The sequence below is a fragment of the Homalodisca vitripennis genome, chromosome 2 (genome assembly GCF_021130785.1).
Source record: "Homalodisca vitripennis isolate AUS2020 chromosome 2, UT_GWSS_2.1, whole genome shotgun sequence".
Lineage (NCBI taxonomy): Eukaryota > Metazoa > Arthropoda > Insecta > Hemiptera > Cicadellidae > Homalodisca > Homalodisca vitripennis.
In genome coordinates this window covers 11,731,061-11,754,432 of record NC_060208.1, presented here as the reverse complement: position 1 = coordinate 11,754,432, position 23,372 = coordinate 11,731,061, and the positions used below count along the sequence as shown (strand labels likewise).

Here is a 23,372-nt window from a genome sequence, read left to right as displayed (position 1 = left end):
TCTCTGTTACTGTACATGCCAGAATGATACACCCTGCTGTCACCTCTGCAGTCTTGGCACAAGGTGACATGACTGATACCTGTCTCTGTTACTGTACATGCCAGAATGATACACCCTGCTGTCACCTCTGCAGTCTTGGCACAAGGTGACATGACTGATACCTGTCTCTGTTACTGTACATGCCAGAATGATACACCCTGCTGTCACCTCTGCAGTCTTGGCACAAGGTGACATGACTGATACCTGTCTCTGTTACTGTACATGCCAGAATGATACACCCTGCTGTCACCTCTGCAGTCTTGGCACAAGGTGACATGACTGATACCTGTCTCTGTTACTGTACATGCCAGAATGATACACCCTGCTGTCACCTCTGCAGTCTTGGCACAAGGTGACATGACTGATACCTGTCTCTGTTACTGTACATGCCAGAATGATACACCCTGCTGTCACCTCTGCAGTCTTGGCACAAGGTGACATGACTGATACCTGTCTCTGTTACTGTACATGCCAGAATGATACACCCTGCTGTCACCTCCGCAGTCTTGGCACAAGGTGACATGACTGATACCTGTCTCTGTTACTGTACATGCCAGAATGATACACCCTGCTGTCACCTCTGCAGTCTTGGCACAAGGTGACATGACTGATACCTGTCTCTGTTACTGTACATGCCAGAATGATACACCCTGCTGTCACCTTTGCAGTCTTGGCACAAGGTGACATGACTGATACCTGTCTCTGTTACTGTACATGCCAGAATGATACACCCTGCTGTCACCTCCGCAGTCTTGGCACAAGGTGACATGACTGATACCTGTCTCTGTTACTGTACATGCCAGAATGATACACCCTGCTGTCACCTCCGCAGTCTTGGCACAAGGTGACATGACTGATACCTGTCTCTGTTACTGTACATGCCAGAATGATACACCCTGCTGTCACCTCCGCAGTCTTGGCACAAGGTGACATGACTGATACCTGTCTCTGTTACTGTACATGCCAGAATGATACACCCTGCTGTCACCTCTGCAGTCTTGGCACAAGGTGACATGACTGATACCTGTCTCTGTTACTGTACATGCCAGAATGATACACCCTGCTGTTACCTCCGCAGTCTTTGCACAAGGTGACATGATTGATACCTGTCTCTGTTACTGTACATGCCAGAATGATACACCCTGCTGTTACCTCCGCAGTCTTTGCACAAGGTGACATGACTGATACCTGTCTCTGTTACTGTACATGCCAGAATGATACACCCTGCTGTCACCTTTGCAGTCTTGGCACAAGGTGACATGATTGATACCTGTCTCTGTTACTGTACATGCCAGAATGATACACCCTGCTGTCACCTCTGCAGTCTGAGCCTAAGGTGACATGACTGATACCTGTCTCTGTTACTGTACATGCCAGAATGATACACCCTGCTGTTACCTCTGCAGTCTTGGCACAAGGTGACACGACTGATACCTGTCTCTGTTACTGTACATGCCAGAATGATACACCCTGCTGTTACCTCTGCAGTCTTGGCACAAGGTGACATGACTGATACCTGTCTCTGTTACTGTACATGCCAGAATGATACACCCTGCTGTCACATCTGCAGTCTTGGCACAAGGTGACATGACTGATACCTGTCTCTGTTACTGTACATGCCAGAATGATACACCCTGCTGTTACCTCTGCAGTCTTGGCACAAGGTGACATGACTGATACCTGTCTCTGTTACTGTACATGCCAGAATGATACACCCTGCTGTTACCTCTGCAGTCTTGGCACAAGGTGACATGACTGATACCTGTCTCTGTTAGTGTACATGCCAGAATGATACACCCTGCTGTTACCTCTGCAGTCTTGGCACAAGGTGACACGACTGATACCTGTCTCTGTTACTGTACATGCCAGAATGATACACCCTGCTGTTACCTCTGCAGTCTTGGCACAAGGTGACATGACTGATACCTGTCTCTGTTACTGTACATGCCAGAATGATACACCCTGCTGTTACCTCTGCAGTCTTGGCACAAGGTGACATGACTGATACCTGTCTCTGTTACTGTACATGCCAGAATGATACACCCTGCTGTCACATCTGCAGTCTTGGCACAAGGTGACATGACTGATACCTGTCTCTGTTACTGTACATGCCAGAATGATACACCCTGCTGTTAGCTCTGCAGTCTTGGCACAAGGTGACACGACTGATACCTGTCTCTGTTACTGTACATGCCAGAATGATACACCCTGCTGTTACCTCTGCAGTCTTGGCACAAGGTGACATGACTGATACCTGTCTCTGTTACTGTACATGCCAGAATGATACACCCTGCTGTCACCTCTGCAGTCTTGGCACAAGGTGACATGACTGATACCTGTCTCTGTTACTGTACATGCCAGAATGATACACCCTGCTGTTACCTCTGCAGTCTTGGCACAAGGTGACATGACTGATACCTGTCTCTGTTACTGTACATGCCAGAATGATACACCCTGCTGTCACCTCTGCAGTCTTGGCACAAGGTGACATGACTGATACCTGTCTCTGTTACTGTACATGCCAGAATGATACACCCTGCTGTCACCTCTGCAGTCTTGGCACAAGGTGACATGACTGATACCTGTCTCTGTTACTGTACATGCCAGAATGATACACCCTGCTGTCACATCTGCAGTCTTGGCACAAGGTGACATGACTGATACCTGTCTCTGTTACTGTACATGCCAGAATGATACACCCTGCTGTCACATCTGCTATCTTCTACTGCGGAATTATGGTTTACAAAATTCAATATAGATGTAATTTTATTTCAGATAATTTTATTTATCTAAAGATTATTTTATTAATTAAAAGTTCATTTAATAAATATAACTAAACATGGAAAATGGCCTGTTTTAATTAACTATTGGCAACACTTTAAGGTAACTAACACTACAATTAACCTAATTGCCTGTATCATAATATTATATTCTGATAAACAAATCGCAAATCGAGATACAAAAATCTCCTCTAACATTAGGTACTTAAGAAAATAAATAAATAAAAATAACTTTGATTAAATACGCTTTAATCTAATGGTATCGTTGTTTAATGCACTGACAAATATTAAAATCCAAAAAAGTTTGCCATTATAATATAATCGGCCCAAATTAGGAAGAACACCTTCCTGCCAGGTTAAGCGTGGTAAGTGAAGCTGACAGTAATTATGGAGTTGTAAGACATCATTCCACTATATTACATCCTCACATAAGTGCTGTGGTACCCGATAAATCTGTACTGTGTGAGTCATGCAGCTAGTCAGAATCCTGCAAATCGTATCCAATGGAAACATTTCTACATTAGTTACTCACATAAGTGCTGTGGTTCCCGATAAATCTGTACTGTGTGAGTCATGCAGCTAGTCAGAATCCTGTGAATTGTACCCACTGGAAACATTTCTACATTAGTTACTCACATAAGTGCTGTGGTTCCCGATAAATCTGTACTGTGTGAGTCATGCAGCTAGTCAGAATCCTGCAAATCGTATCCAATGGAATCATTTCTACATTAGTTACTCACATAAGTGCTGTGGTTCCCGATAAATCTGTACTGTGTGAGTCATGCAGCTAGTCAGAATCCTGCAAATCGTATCCAATGGAAACATTTCTACATTATTTACTCACATAAGTGCTGTGGTTCCCGATAAATCTGTACTGTGTGAGTCATGCAGCTAGTCAGAATCATGTGAATTGTACCCACTGGAAACATTTCTACATTAGTTACTCACATAAGTGCTGTGGTTCCCGATAAATCTGTACTGTGTGAGCCATGCAGATAGCCAGAATCCTGCAAATCGAAGACCTTGTAAATATTTCTACATCAGATCCTCACATAAGTGCTGTGGTTCCCGATAAATCTGTACTGTGTGAGTCATGCAGCTAGTCAGAATTCATGTGAATTGTACCCACTGGAAACATTTCTACATTAGTTACTCACATAAGTGCTGTGGTTCCCGATAAATCTGTACTGTGTGAGTCATGCAGATAGCCAGAATCCTGCAAATCGAAGACCTTGGAAATATTTCTACATCAGATCCTCACATAAGTGCTGTGGTTCCCGATAAATCTGTACTGTGTGAGTCATGCAGATAGCCAGAATCCAGCAAATCTAAGACCTTGTAAATATTTCTACATCAGATCCTCACATAAGTGCTGTGGTTCCCGATAAATCTGTACTGTGTGAGTCATGCAGATGGTCAGAATCCTACAATTGGTAGAACTTGGAAACATTTATACATCAGATCCTCACACAAGTGCTGTGGTTCCCGATAAACCAGTACTGTGTGAGTCATGCAGATAGCCAGAGCCCTGCAAATCGTAGACCTTGGAAATATTTCTACATCAGATCCTCACACAAGTGCTGTGGTTCCCGATAAATGAGTACTGTGGGAGTCATATTTTGTGGATATTGTTTTCTTTGAATGCTACTCCCATAGGCCGAATTTTCTAGCGATTTATTGGTGTGATGACTAATGGCTGTAAATGCATACGGAGTCACAGCCTTTACAATTCGTATAGAAAAGCCATCGCTTTCCAGTCGATGAAAATTTGTTTTGGTTCAGTGACGATTTAACGTCACTGTCTGAGAGAAAAATAAAACTTAAATTATTGTGCTTTGGTACTATTCTTTGCCTCTGTTTGAAATAATTGATGACATCGTTATTCGCTTCAGCTTCATTTCCCATGTTAACAAAATATTTGTTGATTTCATTTGTTCCGATTTCATCTGGTTTGTGTTTATTATTCTCGCTCTTAACCACCTCACACTCTTTCAGAGATTTCCACAGATCGCTGGAATGTATATTTCTGTAAAACTTTTCTTTAAAAATTATTTTTTGCAATATTATTATATTTAATTAAATTTTAATGCTTGTTTCCCAATATGCACTGATTCTTGTCTTCCAGTATTTAATCCAGAGCTTATTTTTTCACGCTTATCTTTTCAGTCAACTGAGCTTTCAAGGAGATTTTCTTCGCGTAACTCTTTTACAAGCAGTCGGTGCTTGTTTTTAATACACACGAACTATATTACATGTAATTTACTTGTCAATATCATCGATATTACTACGTAGGACCATATCATTTCGGGGGCTTCCAATCAATCTGAATTGTTTCTTCGACAGCGTTTGTAGCGTTAAACGTTTAAAGTCTCTTTGTGTAACCTTCTTTAGCTTTTTCGATCTTTTTCCAGATCTTTCTTTGGTATCCAAAACTAGATGCATCGATAACGCCTTTCATTTCGAACACAATTAACCTGTCCACAATAGTGTGGTCTAACAGCGGTGACTGAGGTGGCTACTATCGTTAGCTAATTAATCAATTATATTGATTATATTGCGTTCAATTCTCTCAAGAGACGGCGTAGATATACAGTTTAATTGCTTGTTTCTGTCAACAAGTCAATATGAATGTCGTCAAGGTGTTAACTTCAAAAGCTAGGTCATCAAAAAAGGAATGAACAAGAAACCAATTTTCGCTCCTTTAAATTGACGGCAACAAAGATTTTCGATACCATGGATCACATTCTGAGGTAAGAGAAACAGTTCATAAGCCAAAATTTCTTTTAAGCCATATGCGTAGCAGGAAACTTGGTCTTGTTTGCTAGAACTGCGGACAAATTCTTAGCATCATGTAGCTTGGTATCTTGTAGTTGTCAAGGCTGTAGCCTCATGTATTCATAATACGCTCATGTCAAATATTTGGGTGTACAAATAGATGATGACCTCAGCTGGCGTACTCATATCAACCGTGTATGCCAGTCGCTGTCTTCGACTGTATTCCTAATTGACTGTATTCCTAATGTCCCAACTTGCCAAATACCGTAACAAGTTTCTTCTTAAACTTGTATACTGCTCTCTCGTTGAGTCTCGCCTTGAGATATGGCCTGCTGGTCTGGGGCTCAGCTACACTAGCACAAATTAATAGAGTGTTTGTGTTGCAAAAGCGTGCTGTTCGTGTACTCGCTGGACTGAAAAAACGAGAATAATGCAAAATTGCTTTTAAAGAATTGAACCTCTTAACGCTACCGTCATTGTATATATTAGAAACAATAATGTTTGCAAAATTTAACAGTGTAGCAGTTACTGATGGATCCGCAGTACACGAGCACAACACCCGGGCTCGAGTAAACCTCCGCCAAACTCCACACAAGACCGTTTGGGCAGCGAGTTTACCGCACAATGTCGGTGCCAGGTGCTTTTGGAGACTTCCTGAACCGCTGAAGTGCATCAAAAATAAGGAAGAATTTAAAAGAAAACTAAAGGAGCATTTAGTGGCGGGTTGTTTTTACACGGTGGGAGAGTTTCTAGTATAATAATGTTTTTGATTTTTTGTTTTGTTTTTCTTGCATTATTAGTTGGAATTGTAAACTTCTTTTTAATCGGGCATAAACTGACAATTGTAAAGTTGTCACTCGTTTTACATTTTTAGTTTTTTTTACAATAATTATAATTATGTAGACTAATAAAAATAAAATTTAGTATAATATTTACTGTTGTATAACCATTGTGTTTTTATTGTTTTACTTTATAAGCTATGTATATACAGCATGTACTTGACTTTGTCATACAGCAAAAGTTGTATTACGACATTAAAGGAATTTGAATTTGAATTTGTGTAAAATCCAGACACCAAGTTAAAAAAAATGTATGTACGGAAATATTCGTGTAGAAACTGTAAATATTGTGAAGGCAGTGAGTCGAAGGATAAAGTGAATTATCCCTACTCACAGTGTGTTGCGAACCGTCGTTCAATGGTTTAAAACAAGCCATAATCAATTTATAGGTTTAAATCGTCATTTTTCGTAATTTTTTAAACAATAAAATGTAATTTTCCCAGGTATTGCTAATATTAAAACTAGACCTAAAACACTTTATTGAGTTTCTTTTATTACTTAAGATGTTACAATTTGTTTGTGTATTTACTAACCGTTTTAACGTAATACGTAGTATTACTGATTTTTTGTTTCACTAAACGATGGCAAATGTTTGGGAAAAATCCTGTTTCCTTCACAATCTTTCCATCGTCAAAAGTAAACTTCAAACAAAGAATTAACCCATTTATTTGACCCAAAAAAACTGTAATGGATCTAACTGTTCCTGGAGCTGTTTCCTACTTGTTTTTTCACATTGCAGTGGTTAGAAACATCACCATAACCACCAAGTGTTTTAAACTTTGATATATGTTTTTAATCTTAGTCACACTTAAATGCAAATGTACTCATTACGATTACCCATCTAACGTATCTTTTGTTTTGCTTTTAATTCTAGTTACAGCAAACTATTTTCAGCTGTAAAATTGTTTAACAACCATAATTTTACCAACTTATGCTATCATTTTTAAATACTTACAAATCAAGAACATTACGCAACGTAATTATAATCTCAACTGGAAAACAGTTACAATCTATTTCAACCGTAGCATCCCAAACAATTGAATTAATCGTGAACATGGAAATGGTGAACTTAATTAGGTTTCATTGTAGAATACCATCCCAGACTCTGCGACATTTTCTCTAATTACCACAGCTGTGGAAGAAATGAATTCGAACACACTGTACTGTACTGTGGTTGTTTTAACTGTATTTGTTGTTAATATATACAGTCTCCACTGTCTACAACATCCTTGTACGATTTAAAATACTGTATCAACAAATATATCTTTAAAAAATACTCTGTTCAATGACTGAAGAGCCTCGATTTCCCTCCTACCGCTTAAAATGAATAATTCAAACGTCCTTTGGTTTTCATGTTTGATCTCGCCCAAGCAGATTTCTGTTACAGAAATGTTCGACTGCACACTATCATATATTAATGCCATTTTTTAAACAGAAACTATATGATTTTCAAAATTGGTAAGACTCATATGTAGGATGATATGTGAATATCTCATGAATGGTTTTGCAATTCGTACATAATTTAAAGCACGCATTTTCATCAAGGAACAGTGATTGTTAAAAATGGATAACAATATGGATACTGGATAAAAAAACTTTAACCCGTATTCAACTAAGCTTTCGCTGTTGTGACTGAAAACTTTTGAGTAGAAATGTTTAATAGTTGTTTCAGTTGCTCCACTTCTCCGGCTGTTTCCTCGACACCTCCTCCTTAAAATTTCCCACCTCGTTTTGCTCATCGTTGTACTGTGTGAAATGTGTTACGGAACGCTGTTTGAAAGCCTCTCTTCACATAGAAATTACGATCTCGTTTGCTCTTTTGGCACAACTTTTTTACTTTTCTTTGGTAGAGCTTCTATACGGTATAATCTAGTACACATTATAGATGGCCACCATGACGTCAGGCGGCACAAAATACTGTTTTGAATTATGATTTAATTGCCACTTGATGGTGGTTTACAAAGCAAGATGTGATGTTCAGAAAACCAAATTAAGTTACAGCTAAAGAAGGATAGTCAATCCATTATTTACAATATGTAAAAAGATTGTCCGGTTCATGAGATGCAATTTGTGTAGCGTTTAGTGAAGAGGTTACAGAAGCCACTATCATTGATATTTTATGTGATGTTGACACAAGATTTGATGTTGATAAAAACAAATGTATAAATTTTAGTCTAAGAAGGACAGTGAATCCTCTATTTACAATATGTATAAAGGTTGTCTGGTCCATGAGACTTAATATGTAGTGTTTAGTGAAGAAGTAAGAACAGCCACTAGCATTCCCATTTCATGTGATGTTGACACAACAAGTACAATCATCTTATGTAATCATCATCTTGCAGGAAACAAAATCATATTTGTTTTCGACTAAAGCAGATTTTTGATGATTTTTACAATGTTTACATATTCTTGTAATCAATGTGAATCGAAAGTGAATATGGGAGTTAGCTTATGAAGATACTGTACACAATTGACGTAGGGGAATTGTGGTGGGGGTATTTACTATCTCTCTTGAACTACCTCTCCAACACGCTTACCACCGTGGCACGCACTGTAGTTATCAATAACTGTCAAAAATCACAATTTAGATTTTAGATATCCAAATCACGGGTTTTTTTTCTGTTTGCGTGATAATTTTCAATGTTGATGTCTCGTACATTATTATATCCCTTACAATAATATATAGAGATTTGTTTGTAATTTATAAAAACCGAAAGTGTGACATTTATCCGAAAGTTATATCCAAGCAATGGTAATATTTCTAGGATCCAAAACTCTTATACGCCCAGAAAATTTTGAAATCTGCATGTTTCCAGTAAGTCCACTTTCAACCCATGTTTTCACCCAAATTAAATGTAAATAAAATTCGTTTTTGTCATAAAAACCATTTAATGCCTTTAGTACGTGAATACGCTGCTGTTAAGATGTTATTATAGATTAAAGAACACTCTATGTGGAAATTTTTATCTAGGGTTACTACGGGAATACAAACAAGCAGTATATAAGGAGCAGTTTGCACATGGATGTTAATAATATAATAGTCATCTATTGTTGTAGATTGTTCAGGACCATTCGCAAGATACTCTGTCTACTAAAATGTCTGCGAAGCATCTGAAAATTAATAATTTGTGCTTAACTCTATCAAATAACTAGGGGTATATGTCATTATTTATTCGTTTGATTTTTTTTCTTGTACCGCGCTGTTTTTAATTTGACAGTTTTAAAAGACTGTAATTATTGTCACAAAATTAGGTCTTAACATGACATTTGGATTTTAATGGCATTTGAAATTGGAACAATAAAAGAATGCATACTTTTAATGTGCGAAAATAGATAGAAGTGTGGTTCTTAAGAGCTTTTCCTTTTGATTTTGAATCATTTAAAAACTATTTATTCAACATAAAATGAAGGAAATGTAGGACAATAAACGGCTGCCCCTGACTGCCTGAAACTCTGGAACATCAACAATTCCAATGTCAACTTGTTTTTGTATTCACTCAAGGGTCTGGTTAACAACTCTAACAGGGTCAACCCAATTTAATTGTGGTTTAGTCAAAGTTTACCCTGCTTTGTCGGCCTGTGACTCAGCTGTTAAAAGTCGGTCTAAAAAAACACTATTTTGATTTAGTTTGTTTAATATCGTAGGTTATTTAATTCCGAAACATGAAAATCAACACGCAAAAGAGAGACAGAATGTTATAATTAATTAAATAATGCCATTAACAGTATGTGATACATATGGAAAGCGTTACCAATATCAATAATGCACACTATTCAAAACATTTCCACAGTTGTAAGTTTACATTATTTTTATATACAAACTAAAACGTCCAGAATATTACTATGGAAGACCGCATACACATAATGGACGATGAATTATATATTTCTCTCGTTCATTAGAAAGTGTTTTATTAATTTACCATAGCGTGTGGCTTTGGAATTTATTCAAAACTAGTAGTTACCCGCAGATTCGTCCACAATTTCGAAGGTTTTGCACCTGTATACGATTGTTCATGACATTGTTAATAAAGATATCAACCAAATAAAATCTAATGTTTAAAATAATGTAAAATTACGTTGGAAATCAAGTTTAACGTAACAATTTTTACCATCGGTTTTATTTTTAAGAATATATTATTTTGTATTCTCACAATTACAAAACAACAACAAACCAGAACATTAATTTTAAGATGAAAAGATACATGTTGTAATTAATCCTCGACTATATCGCCATAATTTGTTTGGTGATGATTTCTGGCATTTATAACCTGCTATATTCTTTAATGTTGATGAAAATAATCGCTATAAATTTATTAAACATAAAAATGTATTCTTGCGCAGAATTTCGTCAATTGTGATTAAATGAATGAATTAGTGTAGCCAAGAATATTGGAAGTAGAAAAACTGAGTGTAATTAATTAATTTCTCGAATTGAGGAAATGAATATTGTCTCTGAAATGTTCTGTTTGTATACTTACAAATTTGTTGAAACAATAATTATTTATAATCAAGACTCAAATACAAGCGTTTAGTCATGAATGTATCCTCTATTTGCCACAGATTTGAAGTGATTAATTCATTAAAATTGTACTGTACATCATTCCTGATTTTTTCACCTCTTTAAATCTTTCCTTTAAACTGTTTGTAGCATTTACGCTAAATTAATTTCAATACCGTATTTTCTAAATACAGATTTTTGGCTTTTAAGTGTGTGTGTGTGTGTGTGTGTGTGTGTGTGTGTGTGTGTGTGTGTGTGTGTGCGTGTGCGTGTGCGTGTGTTCATGTTATATGATAATTAATCACCAGATTAAATCCGTCCAAAATCTCCAAGGGTTGGAGATTGTCTCCAATAGGAGACAACTCGAGCCTACGCACAGGCTTTTCTGTCTATGTAGGCTCATTTCCTAGGCCACTTAAAATATATGTGTATAATATTTTTATGTAAATATTTAATTAGTATAGTAATAAGATAATGGAAATGTGAAGGAAACAGGATTTTTCCGGACACTTTTGCCATCGTTCAGTGAAACAAAAAATCAGTAACACTACGTTTCGAGTTTTGCAATCTGATCTCTTCTTCAGATAAATAACTAACCTAACACAGACGTGCAAACGTATTGTGACCTGTATTCTGTAGTTCAGTTTTAATAATTAGTGTTGTGTATAGCTTTTTATTAAGTGCATGTTTTAGAGTTAGTGAAGTTGACACTCAACATGGTGGTTGTGATTCCTGAATTAGGCGTGCCATGACGCTTAGGTATGAATTGTTTGTTTTAACCTAGTTTGTAATATGTATTAGGTTAGTTATTTACCTGAAGAAGAGATCAGATTGCAGATCTCGAAACGTAGTGTTACTGATTTTTTGTTTCATTGAAAAATGGCAAATTTCCGGAAAAAAATCATGTTTCCGTCACTATCCTTCCATCATCAAAAATAAACTTCAAACAAAGAATGGAAATTTGGTAATAAATTTGCACGCATGTAAATATTTGTGGAAATAAACTATGATTCCATTCAATTCAATTTATGAAAATTGCTGTTCTCAGATTGGTTCCCGGGTTGGAGTCAGCACAACCACGTGCTGCGTCAGCCCAACGATGACTACCTCAGCGAGGAGGACTGTGTGGAGCTCAGGAGACTGTACCACCACCCCGGCATCGCTTCCACTGCTGAGCGTCTCACGGAATCCTTCATGTGGAACGACCGAGACTGCAACACTCGCAACTACTTTGTCTGCGAGAAGCTGCAGAAGGGAGCAGGTTATAGATTGTTTATTTATTTTGACTTTAAGTTAATCCTATCACAATCCATATAAAAGCGTATAAGCATTAAAGCATTGAAAGTATAGTAAACTTAAATGCCTTGCGACATGTTTTGATTTATTTTGAAGCATATAGTTTAAACGTCCACCATTTTGAAACAGGATTGTCGAAATATTTTATGTAAGAAAGATTCTATCAAAGTTTAATACAATTCACAATTTTCATAGCTTTATCTTAACTGGTTCAAAAGACATAATGTTGGTAAACAACATATACAGACAGATAGACGGTAGACTAAATGTTTTAGGTCCTTTTTATGTGTATGACGAAATCCCAAGTATTGGAACACCTTTACTGAACACCCTGTATGTTATACAGTGTTACCAAACAATTACTATTTCAGCCAATTGGGGATTGACTAAGACAGATTTACGTGACAGGGATGGGTAATTTAGTAACAAAAGAATGTAGAACATGTCTGCTAAGAGAGAATAAAATAATAAATACTATACTTCTAGTTTATATTCCAAAGTTTGCTTAGTGATAATAAGATTTGTAGTTAAAATTTATAATTAGTACAGAAAATTCAATTTGAATAAAACATCAATGTATACTTTAGTATAGGGACCTTCCTTAAATGCGTGCATTTTTAGAGGATATTGGAATGAAGATGATTATATCATGAATCATAACTCTTTTAGTATGCACATTTAAATTTTAATCCCTACAAAAATAACAATCAAATATTTTGTTTTAAATTTATTTTCTAATATTTAAATAAAATTGAAATTAAAATATTTACAATTTTAGTTGTGTGTGTTAAGTACTAGCTCTTTTTAGGCTAACTCGACCAGGCTTTTTACAACATTTGAGTAAATTTAAGATGAGGAAGTTGTTTAATCCGAGGAGATGTGGCCCCAGGGACCTTGAGAGTGGAGGTAAATTGCGGTTTGGTGGTAAAGTAAAGTTGAGCAGGCACACTCACTCGTCCTCTAAGCTAATAATTTGTTAGCGTCATGACAACTTAGGACATGTTGTAACATGCCCTGAATTCTTTAGTTCTTTTGCACATCTAGCTCATTTCACGATGTAGTTTCCAAGGCTAATCGACTTTCCTATGAATACGGCTCATACCAAAGTTTTTCCAGGATATTTTGTAGTTTAATGCTCTTTGCAGAACTTCGAACTCCTACACTTACTCATACTAGTTTAGTATTGTATGGCCATATCGAATTTAATTACACATACAAGAGGAACTGATGTCATGTCGCATACATCAGTGTAAAAGTAAAGTAAAGTAGTCTTATTTTACCAGGCGAAGTAAGGGTTAAGAAGCCCTCTCTAACACTTAACCTGGGGACCAACGGCTTAAAGGTGACGTCCGAACCACCACCAATGGCCGGGCAGGCGAGCTTTGGACAGGATCGCTCAGCGGTCACCCATCCAAGCATCAGCCACGCTCGACGTTGCTTGATTCGGTTATCTCGCGATAACCGCCGTACCCGCTACACTGCACCATTGGCCAGCAGTGTGAGATATTTGAGTGAATACGAGTATATCCTTCTAAACGTAACTGCGATCAGAGGTTAATAAGGATATGCTTACATCATCAACGTCGACATCAACACGCTCAATCAATTGAGTAATAATGACTTTTATTTCATAATAGAATATTCATTTCATATTCCAGGGAAAGCGTAGGCGTTTCTTACTAAACCTATTCTGTCCAGTTAGTATGCATGAATTTAAGGTCATAGATTACTATCAGAGACTTAAATATTGAGGTATACAATTTAATAAGTTTATTTAAATAAAAGTTACTTAGCAAATAATTTCATTAAATTTTCAAGTAAATTCAGTAACTAAAGTATATAAAACGTGTGTAGTAAGAGATAATAAAATAATAATTACTACACTACACTTCTAGTTTATATTCGAAATCTTGCTTACTGGCAATAAGACTTGTACAGTTAAAATTCATAATGAGTACAGAAAATTCAATTTGAATAAACCTCATGTATACTTTAGTAGAGGTACCTTCCTTAAATGAGTGCATTTTTAGAGGAATTTGAATGAAAATTGTTATATCATGAGTTATAATTGTTTTAGTATGCAAATTTAAATTTTAATATAAATAAAAATAACAATCAAATATATTGTTTTAAATTTGGTATTTCAATAAACTCTTTTATCTTCTCATAGTCGTTCCATGTGCTAGGAAAACATTACTTCTTTTAACCAAAATGTGGTAATTGCCAATATTTCAAATTTTATCTGGACCAACTAAAGCTCACTCTTTATTCCAAACAATCTTTTGAAATCCAAAATTTTTTAATTAACATTTTTAGATAGTAAGCAACAATACATGGAGTATCAAAAAGAATATCAATTTCTACAATATGATCAGCTGAATGCAATGCATTATTACCAGGTTGAACTGCTTCCACGGGTCACTTTTGTTGTATTTTCAACAGAAACCGGACCGGGAGCGTTTTGCGCTTGAAAGGAAGAATGAAATTGATATTATTATTTTCGAAATGTGCTAGCCTTAAAGCATGATAGCCTTGGCTATGTAATTTGTAACCAATCAAAATTGAAAATAAAATTGATCAAGACTAACATCTCATTTTTCTTTTAGCCAAATAGTTGATCCATTAGAGTTTGTACATTTTCCGAAAACGTATTTGTCTTTCATGTGTAATCATTCAAAAGCTGCCCAACATATTTATTAGTTATTACTTACGTAATCATATTTTTTCCTCTACTTTAGTGTGTATAACTCATTTCTTGAAAATTAACGTTGTAGTGTAATATCTCACTTGTCTCCCAGAGTTTTAAACGTGAACTCAAAATAACACAAACTACAAATCCCTTGTTCAGTGTTGGATTTAGTAGGAAATAAAGTTTATGAAAATTTTCCCTAGATGAAGAAAACTGAAAATCGTCAAAAACGTGTTTCACCTTTAAAACCCTTTCAACCCTGGGCTCTTTTCTTCTCCCAACGTTCGAGTCTTCTACACAGTAGCTAACAGTGATCAGGCGGTTTATATCTGGCGTTAACGGGACTCCTTGTAAAGTATACGTCCTTTTATAGGTTAAAGATTGTTTAATTGAATTTTCATATGGATTATGTTGATATATATAGCTTCGCTGTCAAAAAAGATTGTTGTTGCTGTTCACTAATGTGAAGTTAGAGATATTATTAAATTATGTAGAAAGTTAAATTGTTATATTACTATATGAAGAATTAGCAGGATAAAAAGAGAATTATCTGTAAGTACCCTGTATGCATTCTAAAGTTTGAGATTTCGAAAGAGAGTAAGCTTACATCAGATGTTATGAAACAGAATTACACTAACTATTCTCACTTAGTGAGTAATTAGGATTTATTTTTGATTTTTGGTGACTATTCAATTTCCTGTTTCAGTATCCGATCAATAAACAATTTATAAATGCTAACCAACATCTACTCATATATTAAAACCTAACATATTATTTCCTGTCATTAGCATAGATCTAGGAACTGAAATTATTAAAAGTCTATTGGTTTAGAACCATTTTATAGAAATGCTATTTAAGTTCCATTTAATCATTATGGGTATAAAGTGTAGTTTTTTCAAAATCCTGAAAATCAGCAGTCGACATACGGTAGCATATGACCAAGCTCCAAGAGTACACACGGAAGAAAAACTGAAAGAATTAGACCTTAATTAGCTGTCCGAAAAGTACCAGAAAACTATAGACCGATTTCAATTCTATCGTCCTTCTCAAAAATTCTTGAATCAATAGTCTGTCAAAAACTTGTGGCTTTCCTAGAAATCAACAACATTCTCTCTACTCAGCAGCATGGCTTCCGCCAAGGGAAATCCACTACATCAGCCATCTTCAATTTTATAAAACGAACTATCGCTTTCTTTGGACAATAGACTTCATTCCCTTGGTGTTTTCTGTGATTTAAGCAAAGCGTTTGATTCCGTTGATCATAATATTTCTCCTTGGAAAACTAGAAAAATATGGAGTTAGAGGTCACTCTTTTCAATTCATGAAGTCGTATTTGTCTGATAGGAATCAAACCGTCCAAATCCATGATGGCCAAAATAAAGTTTTCTCATCATATAGAGCCGTTACTTGTGGTGTTCCTCAAGGCTCTATTCTTGGTCCTGTATTATTTCTCATCTATGTAAACGATCTTCCAAAAATTTCAACAGACCTCAAAGTTACGATGTTTGCTGATGATTGTTCTTTTTCTTGTTTCCAATAAATCCCCACATTTGGCTATATCGAATTCAAACATCCAGTTGCAAAGTTTAAATCAGTGGTTCAATTTAAATAAACTTAAATTAAACATCAGCAAAACTAATATCATCCAGTTTCATCTAGGGAACACAAACCAGTTTAATATCCAGGGTCTTAACAAACTAGGAAGCGAGGAAGCCAAGCAAGAAATCTCAGTTAAATTTCTGGGTTTTATATATCGATAATAGGCTCACATGGGGCGGCCACGTGGAACATGTCTGCAAAAGGCTTCGAAACCATGGGATTTGCTCTCAGCCGTCTCGCCAAGGTCTGTAGCCAAGAGGTTCTACGAACAGTATATTTTTCTCACGTTCAATCGATTTTGAGGTACGGGTTAATGTTCTGGGGTCCATCCAGTGTAGTAAATTTTAATAGAGTATTTGTCCTCCAGAAAATGGTGTTTGCGAATCATCTCAGGACGTAGGAGATTCGAAACTTGTAAACCTCTTTTCGGTGAATTAAAAATACTTACTCTGGCGGGTCTGGTGGGGTACGAGCTATGCTCTTTTGTTAAGGGCAATCCAAAGCTTTTTGTAAGCAATGGACACTACCATCAGTATCCGACCAGATCAAGAGGGCTGATATCTGTGGCTGCACATAGTACTAGCGCATTTGAGAGGGGTCCATACCACTTGGGTGCAAAAGCTTTCAATGCATTGCCATTGAATATTAAAAATGAGCAAAATCTACGTTTATTTAAAAAAAACTAAAGACACACTTTCTTGATAAATGTTTTTACTGCGTAAGAGATTTGTTAAGTTAGATATAGTTGTAGTATTTTTGACGTGTAATGGTAAAAAATGTATTTTGCATTTTACGAATAAAAGATCTTGAATCTTGAATCTTGAATACGTGATAAAATAACTTTGAACGGCCAAGGTCAAGAGATGGCGTGCGTGGGTCTACTTAAGAAACGGAGGCAGACAATTACAGATTAGCAGTAGTCTGGCTGAATAGTATCTGTATGCTCTTTCTTATATTCCTTTTTATGTGTTTATCTTTTGTATTGTTCTTTTATTTCAAGATGTACTTTACTACATAAACTTTACTAACGAACTGCAAATTCTGCCCCCTTAATGAGAAGGTATCAAGTTTTTGCTATGTTTAGAACTTGAGTTGATTGGAGAGCTCGAGTCAACGAACTGGAAGTTCTGCACCTTTAATGAGAAGGTATCAAGTTATTGCATTGTTTAGAACTGAGTTGATTGGAGAGCGCGAGTCAACGAACTGGAAGTTCTGCCACTTTAATGAGAAGGTATCAAGTTATTGCAATGTTTAGAACTGAGTTGATTGGAGAGCGCGAGTCAACGAACTGGAAGTTCTGCACCTTTAATGAGACGGTATCAAGTTATTGCATTGTTTAGAATTGAGTTGATTGGAGAGCGCGAGTCAACGAACTGGAAGTTCTGCCCCTTTAACGAGAAGGTATCAAGTTATTGCATTGTTTAGAACTGAGTTGATTGGAGAGCGCGAGTCAACGAACTGGAAGTTCTGCCACTTTAATGAGAAGGTATCAAGTTATTGCAATGTTTAGAACTGAGTTGATTGGAGAGCGCGAGTCAACGAACTGGAAGTTCTGCACCTTTAATGAGACGGTATCAAGTTATTGCATTGTTTAGAATTGAGTTGATTGGAGAGAGCGCGAGTCAACGAACTGGAAGTTCTGCCCCTTTAACGAGAAGGTATCAAGTTATTGCATTGTTTAGAACTGAGTTGATTGGAGAGCGCGAGTCAACGAACTGGAAGTTCTGCCACTTTAATGAGAAGGTATCAAGTTATTGCAATGTTTAGAACTGAGTTGATTGGAGAGCGCGAGTCAACGAACTGGAAGCAATGATACATCTGTTGTGCTTTTATTGGCGTCTTTGTCTTGTACGCGGGAAGTTTTCACAATCCTAACTCATTTTTATCGTAAAAGGCTGAGCGAAATAATTTCACGAATTAATATGAACAATCCATATCATATTTTTAAGAATATTTAATAATCATACATTGTTGAATTCAGTTTTCTCTCGCTTACATTCATAAGTAAAATATTAAATAACAAAATCATTATTTCTGTATGTCATATTATGGAGAAATACTGAAGTTCTAATTTGAATAAAATGGAGCGTTTAAACATTCAGGAAGTATATAAAGTTTGTGCTATATTATTATGTTTTATTAAAGTTGTGGTATATTTTTGGGAATGTACATGAATGACAAATCTAGATTTTCAAAAATAATTTTTAACACGTATAAGATATTAAAATGTGTATCCAAAATTAACTACCACATGGGTAAAGACACATAATACCACGTACTAAATTACAGGCTACTTATGACCAGATACAGGTTATATTTCACTAACTTGAAATAAATTTAAATTATTAGTTAACCAGAATATGAAAGGCAAAGACAAAATATCTTTATTTCTACTATGCACATCAGGACAACCAACAGTTTAACTGCAACTAAGTTACTTTAATGATTAAAGTAATTTAGGTTTTATAACATTAATGTTTTATAAAAGTATTACAATGAAAAAATGCATTTTAATTCAATCTTCTTTAAACTTCTTGACGCCTTCAACATTTGTTATTATTTTTGGAACTGTTTCGATGTTTTCCATCATAAGATGTTTCTGATAATACTCTAAATTATGTTTATCTAAGTTCTCGTATAAATACTACGCGTCTATAGCGATTTTCTTACATATTTTTACATTAATTGAGGTAATATAACCTTAATATACTACAAATGTAAGGTGATTATCAATGTGATTAATGTTGATTTCTGCCCAAACAGATTCAGTGGAACAAAATTAAATAAGGCTTATCTTCAACTAAGGATTATTGTTAACTATATTGATCAATAATAATCAAAACCGACCCCAAGTATAATAATTATATTTGTAGGGTTGTTGAGGTGAAGGCATATAGTGCATCATTAAATAAACAATAAAACTTTCACGAGGAGTTTTGGGAGGTGGAGAAATATGAAAGAAACAATAACGACATTATTAAAATAATCTCAATACATGAATTAAATTATGAAAACGCAAAATTAATGTTATTTTGAGTAATTCTTCAACACATCTTTGTTTTATTTAAGATACGTAAGGAATTAAAATAACCCGTTTGTGTATTTTTAAAGCACTTCTTTAAAATTATTTATACGAGTTGCATTTTAGGATTATGCAATGTCTACATTATTTAAAATTAAGTTTTCTATGAAAATGGGAACTTGTTGGTATGAAATTTAATTTAGTTACCAAAAACTTAAAATGTATTTAATTTATAACATTGGGAATACTTTATACTTTGTTGTAATAACACGAGAATGATTGTATTGTTGTACTGGAATCTTAAAGACAAGGATATCAGGTTATTCGTTAGACGTCATATCATTAAATAAAATATGAGCTTGTTACAATTTAAAACATTTTACCATCTGCTGTCAATTATTAGGTATTCAAACACAGAAGATAATGCACAATAACAATTCAATTTTAGTTTACCTGAAACTCAAAATAACGTGTAATGTGCAGCACAAAGTTAACAGCACAAACTAAATATTACAACACAACAAATATGCACGCAACACAATACAATACAAAATGTACGCGGATGGTTTAACAGATAAGTTGAGATTGAAGAGAAAATTCTAGAATGTCGTGATCCCAAAGGGGTACAATTTCTTGAAAGCTCATATTACAATACATGTATATATACAAATAAGTTATTGTTTCAGTCTAGGACCATCATAATAAGGGATATTTAAATTTATTAACTTATATATTTATATAACTTTTATTTATTTAACTTTATATTTTATTTCATGATGGTACCAGTTAAACAATACAATAATAACTAGAGAGGAAGGAGTGGCTTACTGTCTGTGTAATGTTAAATATGATTTAGAATTTAACGATCATTTTGTGTGTTGGAATGTTATTGAACATAACTTTTAAAGTTTGTATAATTTTATTACGTTTTATGGTTAAATCTGCTTTAAGATTGGTCTATAAAACGAAAGACATGGTGGATGGAGGTGAAAGACAAATGACCGTTATCTTCAACGTCAACAATTATCCCTTGTTCCTCATCTCCAAGGGGATTATCTTGATCTTGTTGTCTCTGGAGTACAAACACCGGTATTTATAGAGACATTTAACAGAAATATATTTCAAAGGCTAATACGAGGCTTAAGTTCTGTTCAGAAACTCCCCAAGTAAAGTTTAACGATGTAATGATTCTTTCGAAATTGTTTTAAAACAGAGTTATTAGTTTACCGAGTTTTTAATTTAGCAATGATAAGATCCCGCTCCCGCTTAGGAATACAAGTTTCCTGTCACGACTGATTGGTGAAGGGGAATTGATAATTAGGAAAATATGTTCACAAACTAAAACATTTATAAAATTGTATTTGTGAAAAGCTGCAAAGAAAAACAGTTGTACCAATTTTGAGAAGCACGTAGTTTATCCAGGAAAATTCAGAAATAAAGATAAAATGTCTATGTATAGTTTTAGATACATCAAAAATAAACTATTTACCTTCCCGGGGTTAGGATTGAATCCCTAAATGCCTTGAGCATATTTCCTCTAAGGGAATTCGCTAATAACAAAGGGGGCTTTGTTATTAACGATAGAAGGCTTGAAAGGATAATAGGATTTCGGAAATTTGCCATCGTTATATGTTACAAAATGTATAACAACGTTTCGAGTATTGAATTCTATGCCCTTCGTCAAGTGAGAAGACAATTATTACATATAAATGTTTATAGAAGTCGCAACGTGCGGCAGTGGACTACCACTAAAAAGAAAGTATAAACATTATAAAAATACCCAACAACTGATTGGTGTCCAGACAGGAGAAATGTGTCCCATTTTCGCCTGTGCTGGTGAGACGTGTGTTTGTGCTCTTGACTTCTCGTGCTCGTGACTCGTGACTTGAATCTTGGACAGTGACAATGCCTGGGTCGATTTTCTCCTGTCTGAACTCCAAGCAGTTTTGACCCAGAGGATAGTTTTCAATCCTCGAAACGTCGTGTTATACATTGTGTTACAAATATAACGATTACAAAAAGTGGATTATACATGCATCGTACGGACAATGCCTAACAATATTTTATAATAAAGTTAATATTCAGTATTCGTTGTTATAAAATGGAAAAATGGTCTTTCAAGTTTAATTATCGTTGTTCAGCAAAATATTGATACATTAATGGATAGTATATGAAGCGCGTCGGCCATTACGGAAATCCATTCCTAACTTGATAGCTGTGAAATATGACAACGTGTACCGTGGATATGCCTCGGTAAATGGGATTTCCCAGCAGTCATATTGCCAGTTATTACGTAAACGAACTGTTGTCGTTTCACTTTCATATAAACTTGTATGCAAAGTATCCTCATCAAGATACTTTGCACGAACTACGAGATGTGACAAATGATATCTAATATTAATTTAATTTATACCCTACAATCGACAATAACCTAGTTTTTTTAATAATGCGTCGTCGTACCGAGAGAACCCTTGCACTATTACTATATGGTCCTGAAGAACCTGTTTTATCATCTCTTCGTTTCAGTTTCTTGAACTTATTGTATATAATGAAGAATAAAAAAGCTAAAACTCAAATTTATTAAAGAACAATATACAATACATTTTATGTCAGATAAAAGGTCTTATTGAAAGAAGTGTTTGCTGTATTTAAACTTTGTGTACAAACAAAAGTACACAAAGACTGTATTTTTCTCTTACAGTTTCAAAATGGCAGCCAAACATCATAATTAAATATGTCGGTTCCGACATTAAAAAAAATTATTTAATAAAGGATGTTTTTGTGATAAAGTAAATGCGGTTTGTATCAAAAAAAGGATAAAATTCTATTTGTTTTATTTTTGTTCCAATATAATTTGTATTTACGAACGATAACACCTGAAGTTATTGTTCAACGAATCCGGAATATTATACGAGTACACATACAAAGCTGTGAGGGAGCTGAAAAATACAGATATCCTACAGAATATAATTGTTTACAATGTAATGGATTACAATTTGAGCATCTCTAAACTATTAAAATCAGTAAAACGTTAGATTATGGTTGGTTTAATATGCAGGGTGTCAATTAAGTCTGGAACCTCTTTTTTTTAATTTTTAAACCACAATATAAAAAAAATACCAAAGTTCACACGTGCTTACTGGTGATATTAACGCACATATCTGCCCGATTACCGACCAGATAATCCCTTTGGGGGACGGTCCACAAGGAGCCAGACAAAATTCTTAAATAGCAGCATAGGTCAAGATTGATATCAAATTAAAGTTCTTACTTAGCAGAGTACAATGCCGCAAACCGGACTTTAAAAGGTGGATTCATTCAGTAGTTATAGCTATTTGAATTTTAAAACAATTGAACAATGTAAATTATTAAGTATTACAAGTAAACACCAATTTTTAAGTACCTGTGATCAAAGTAAGTGTTCAAAATGTTCCCCTACCATCGTCTGGCAATGTCCTAGACGGTTGTAAAAGCCATCCACTGCATTTTGAAGGTAGCCACGACGAATATCTTGAGCTTCTTGGACTATGAGATTTCTTAGGTGCGCCAAATCTCGAGGCTTAGTACGATAAACTTTATCTTTGAGGTATCCCCAAAAAAAAATATCCTGCGGAGATAAATCAGGGGAACGAGCAGACCACTCTACTGCACCACGTCTTCCAATCCATCTGTGAAGGAATATTGTATCCAAGTATTCTCTAACAAGGAGAGCAAAGTGTGGTGGCGCGCCATCTTGATGGAAATAAATTGTCGACCAAGAGCGCTTGTAGTGCAGGAATTATCTCATTTTGGAGCATTGCTAGATACGAGTCACCATTTAAATTACCATTGATAA

The 23,372-nt window shown here is 35.4% G+C and overlaps 1 protein-coding gene across 1 annotated transcript in view; it reads left to right on the top strand.

The window, feature by feature from the left end:
* LOC124355534 overlaps nucleotides 1-23,372 on the top strand; it is a 248,782-nt gene that overhangs the window by 112,762 nt on the left and 112,648 nt on the right. Inside the window, exon 7 of the mRNA XM_046806698.1 lies at nucleotides 11,980-12,192. Within this exon, the coding sequence (XP_046662654.1) occupies nucleotides 11,980-12,192 (213 nt within the window). The remainder of the gene's footprint in view (nucleotides 1-11,979; nucleotides 12,193-23,372) is intronic.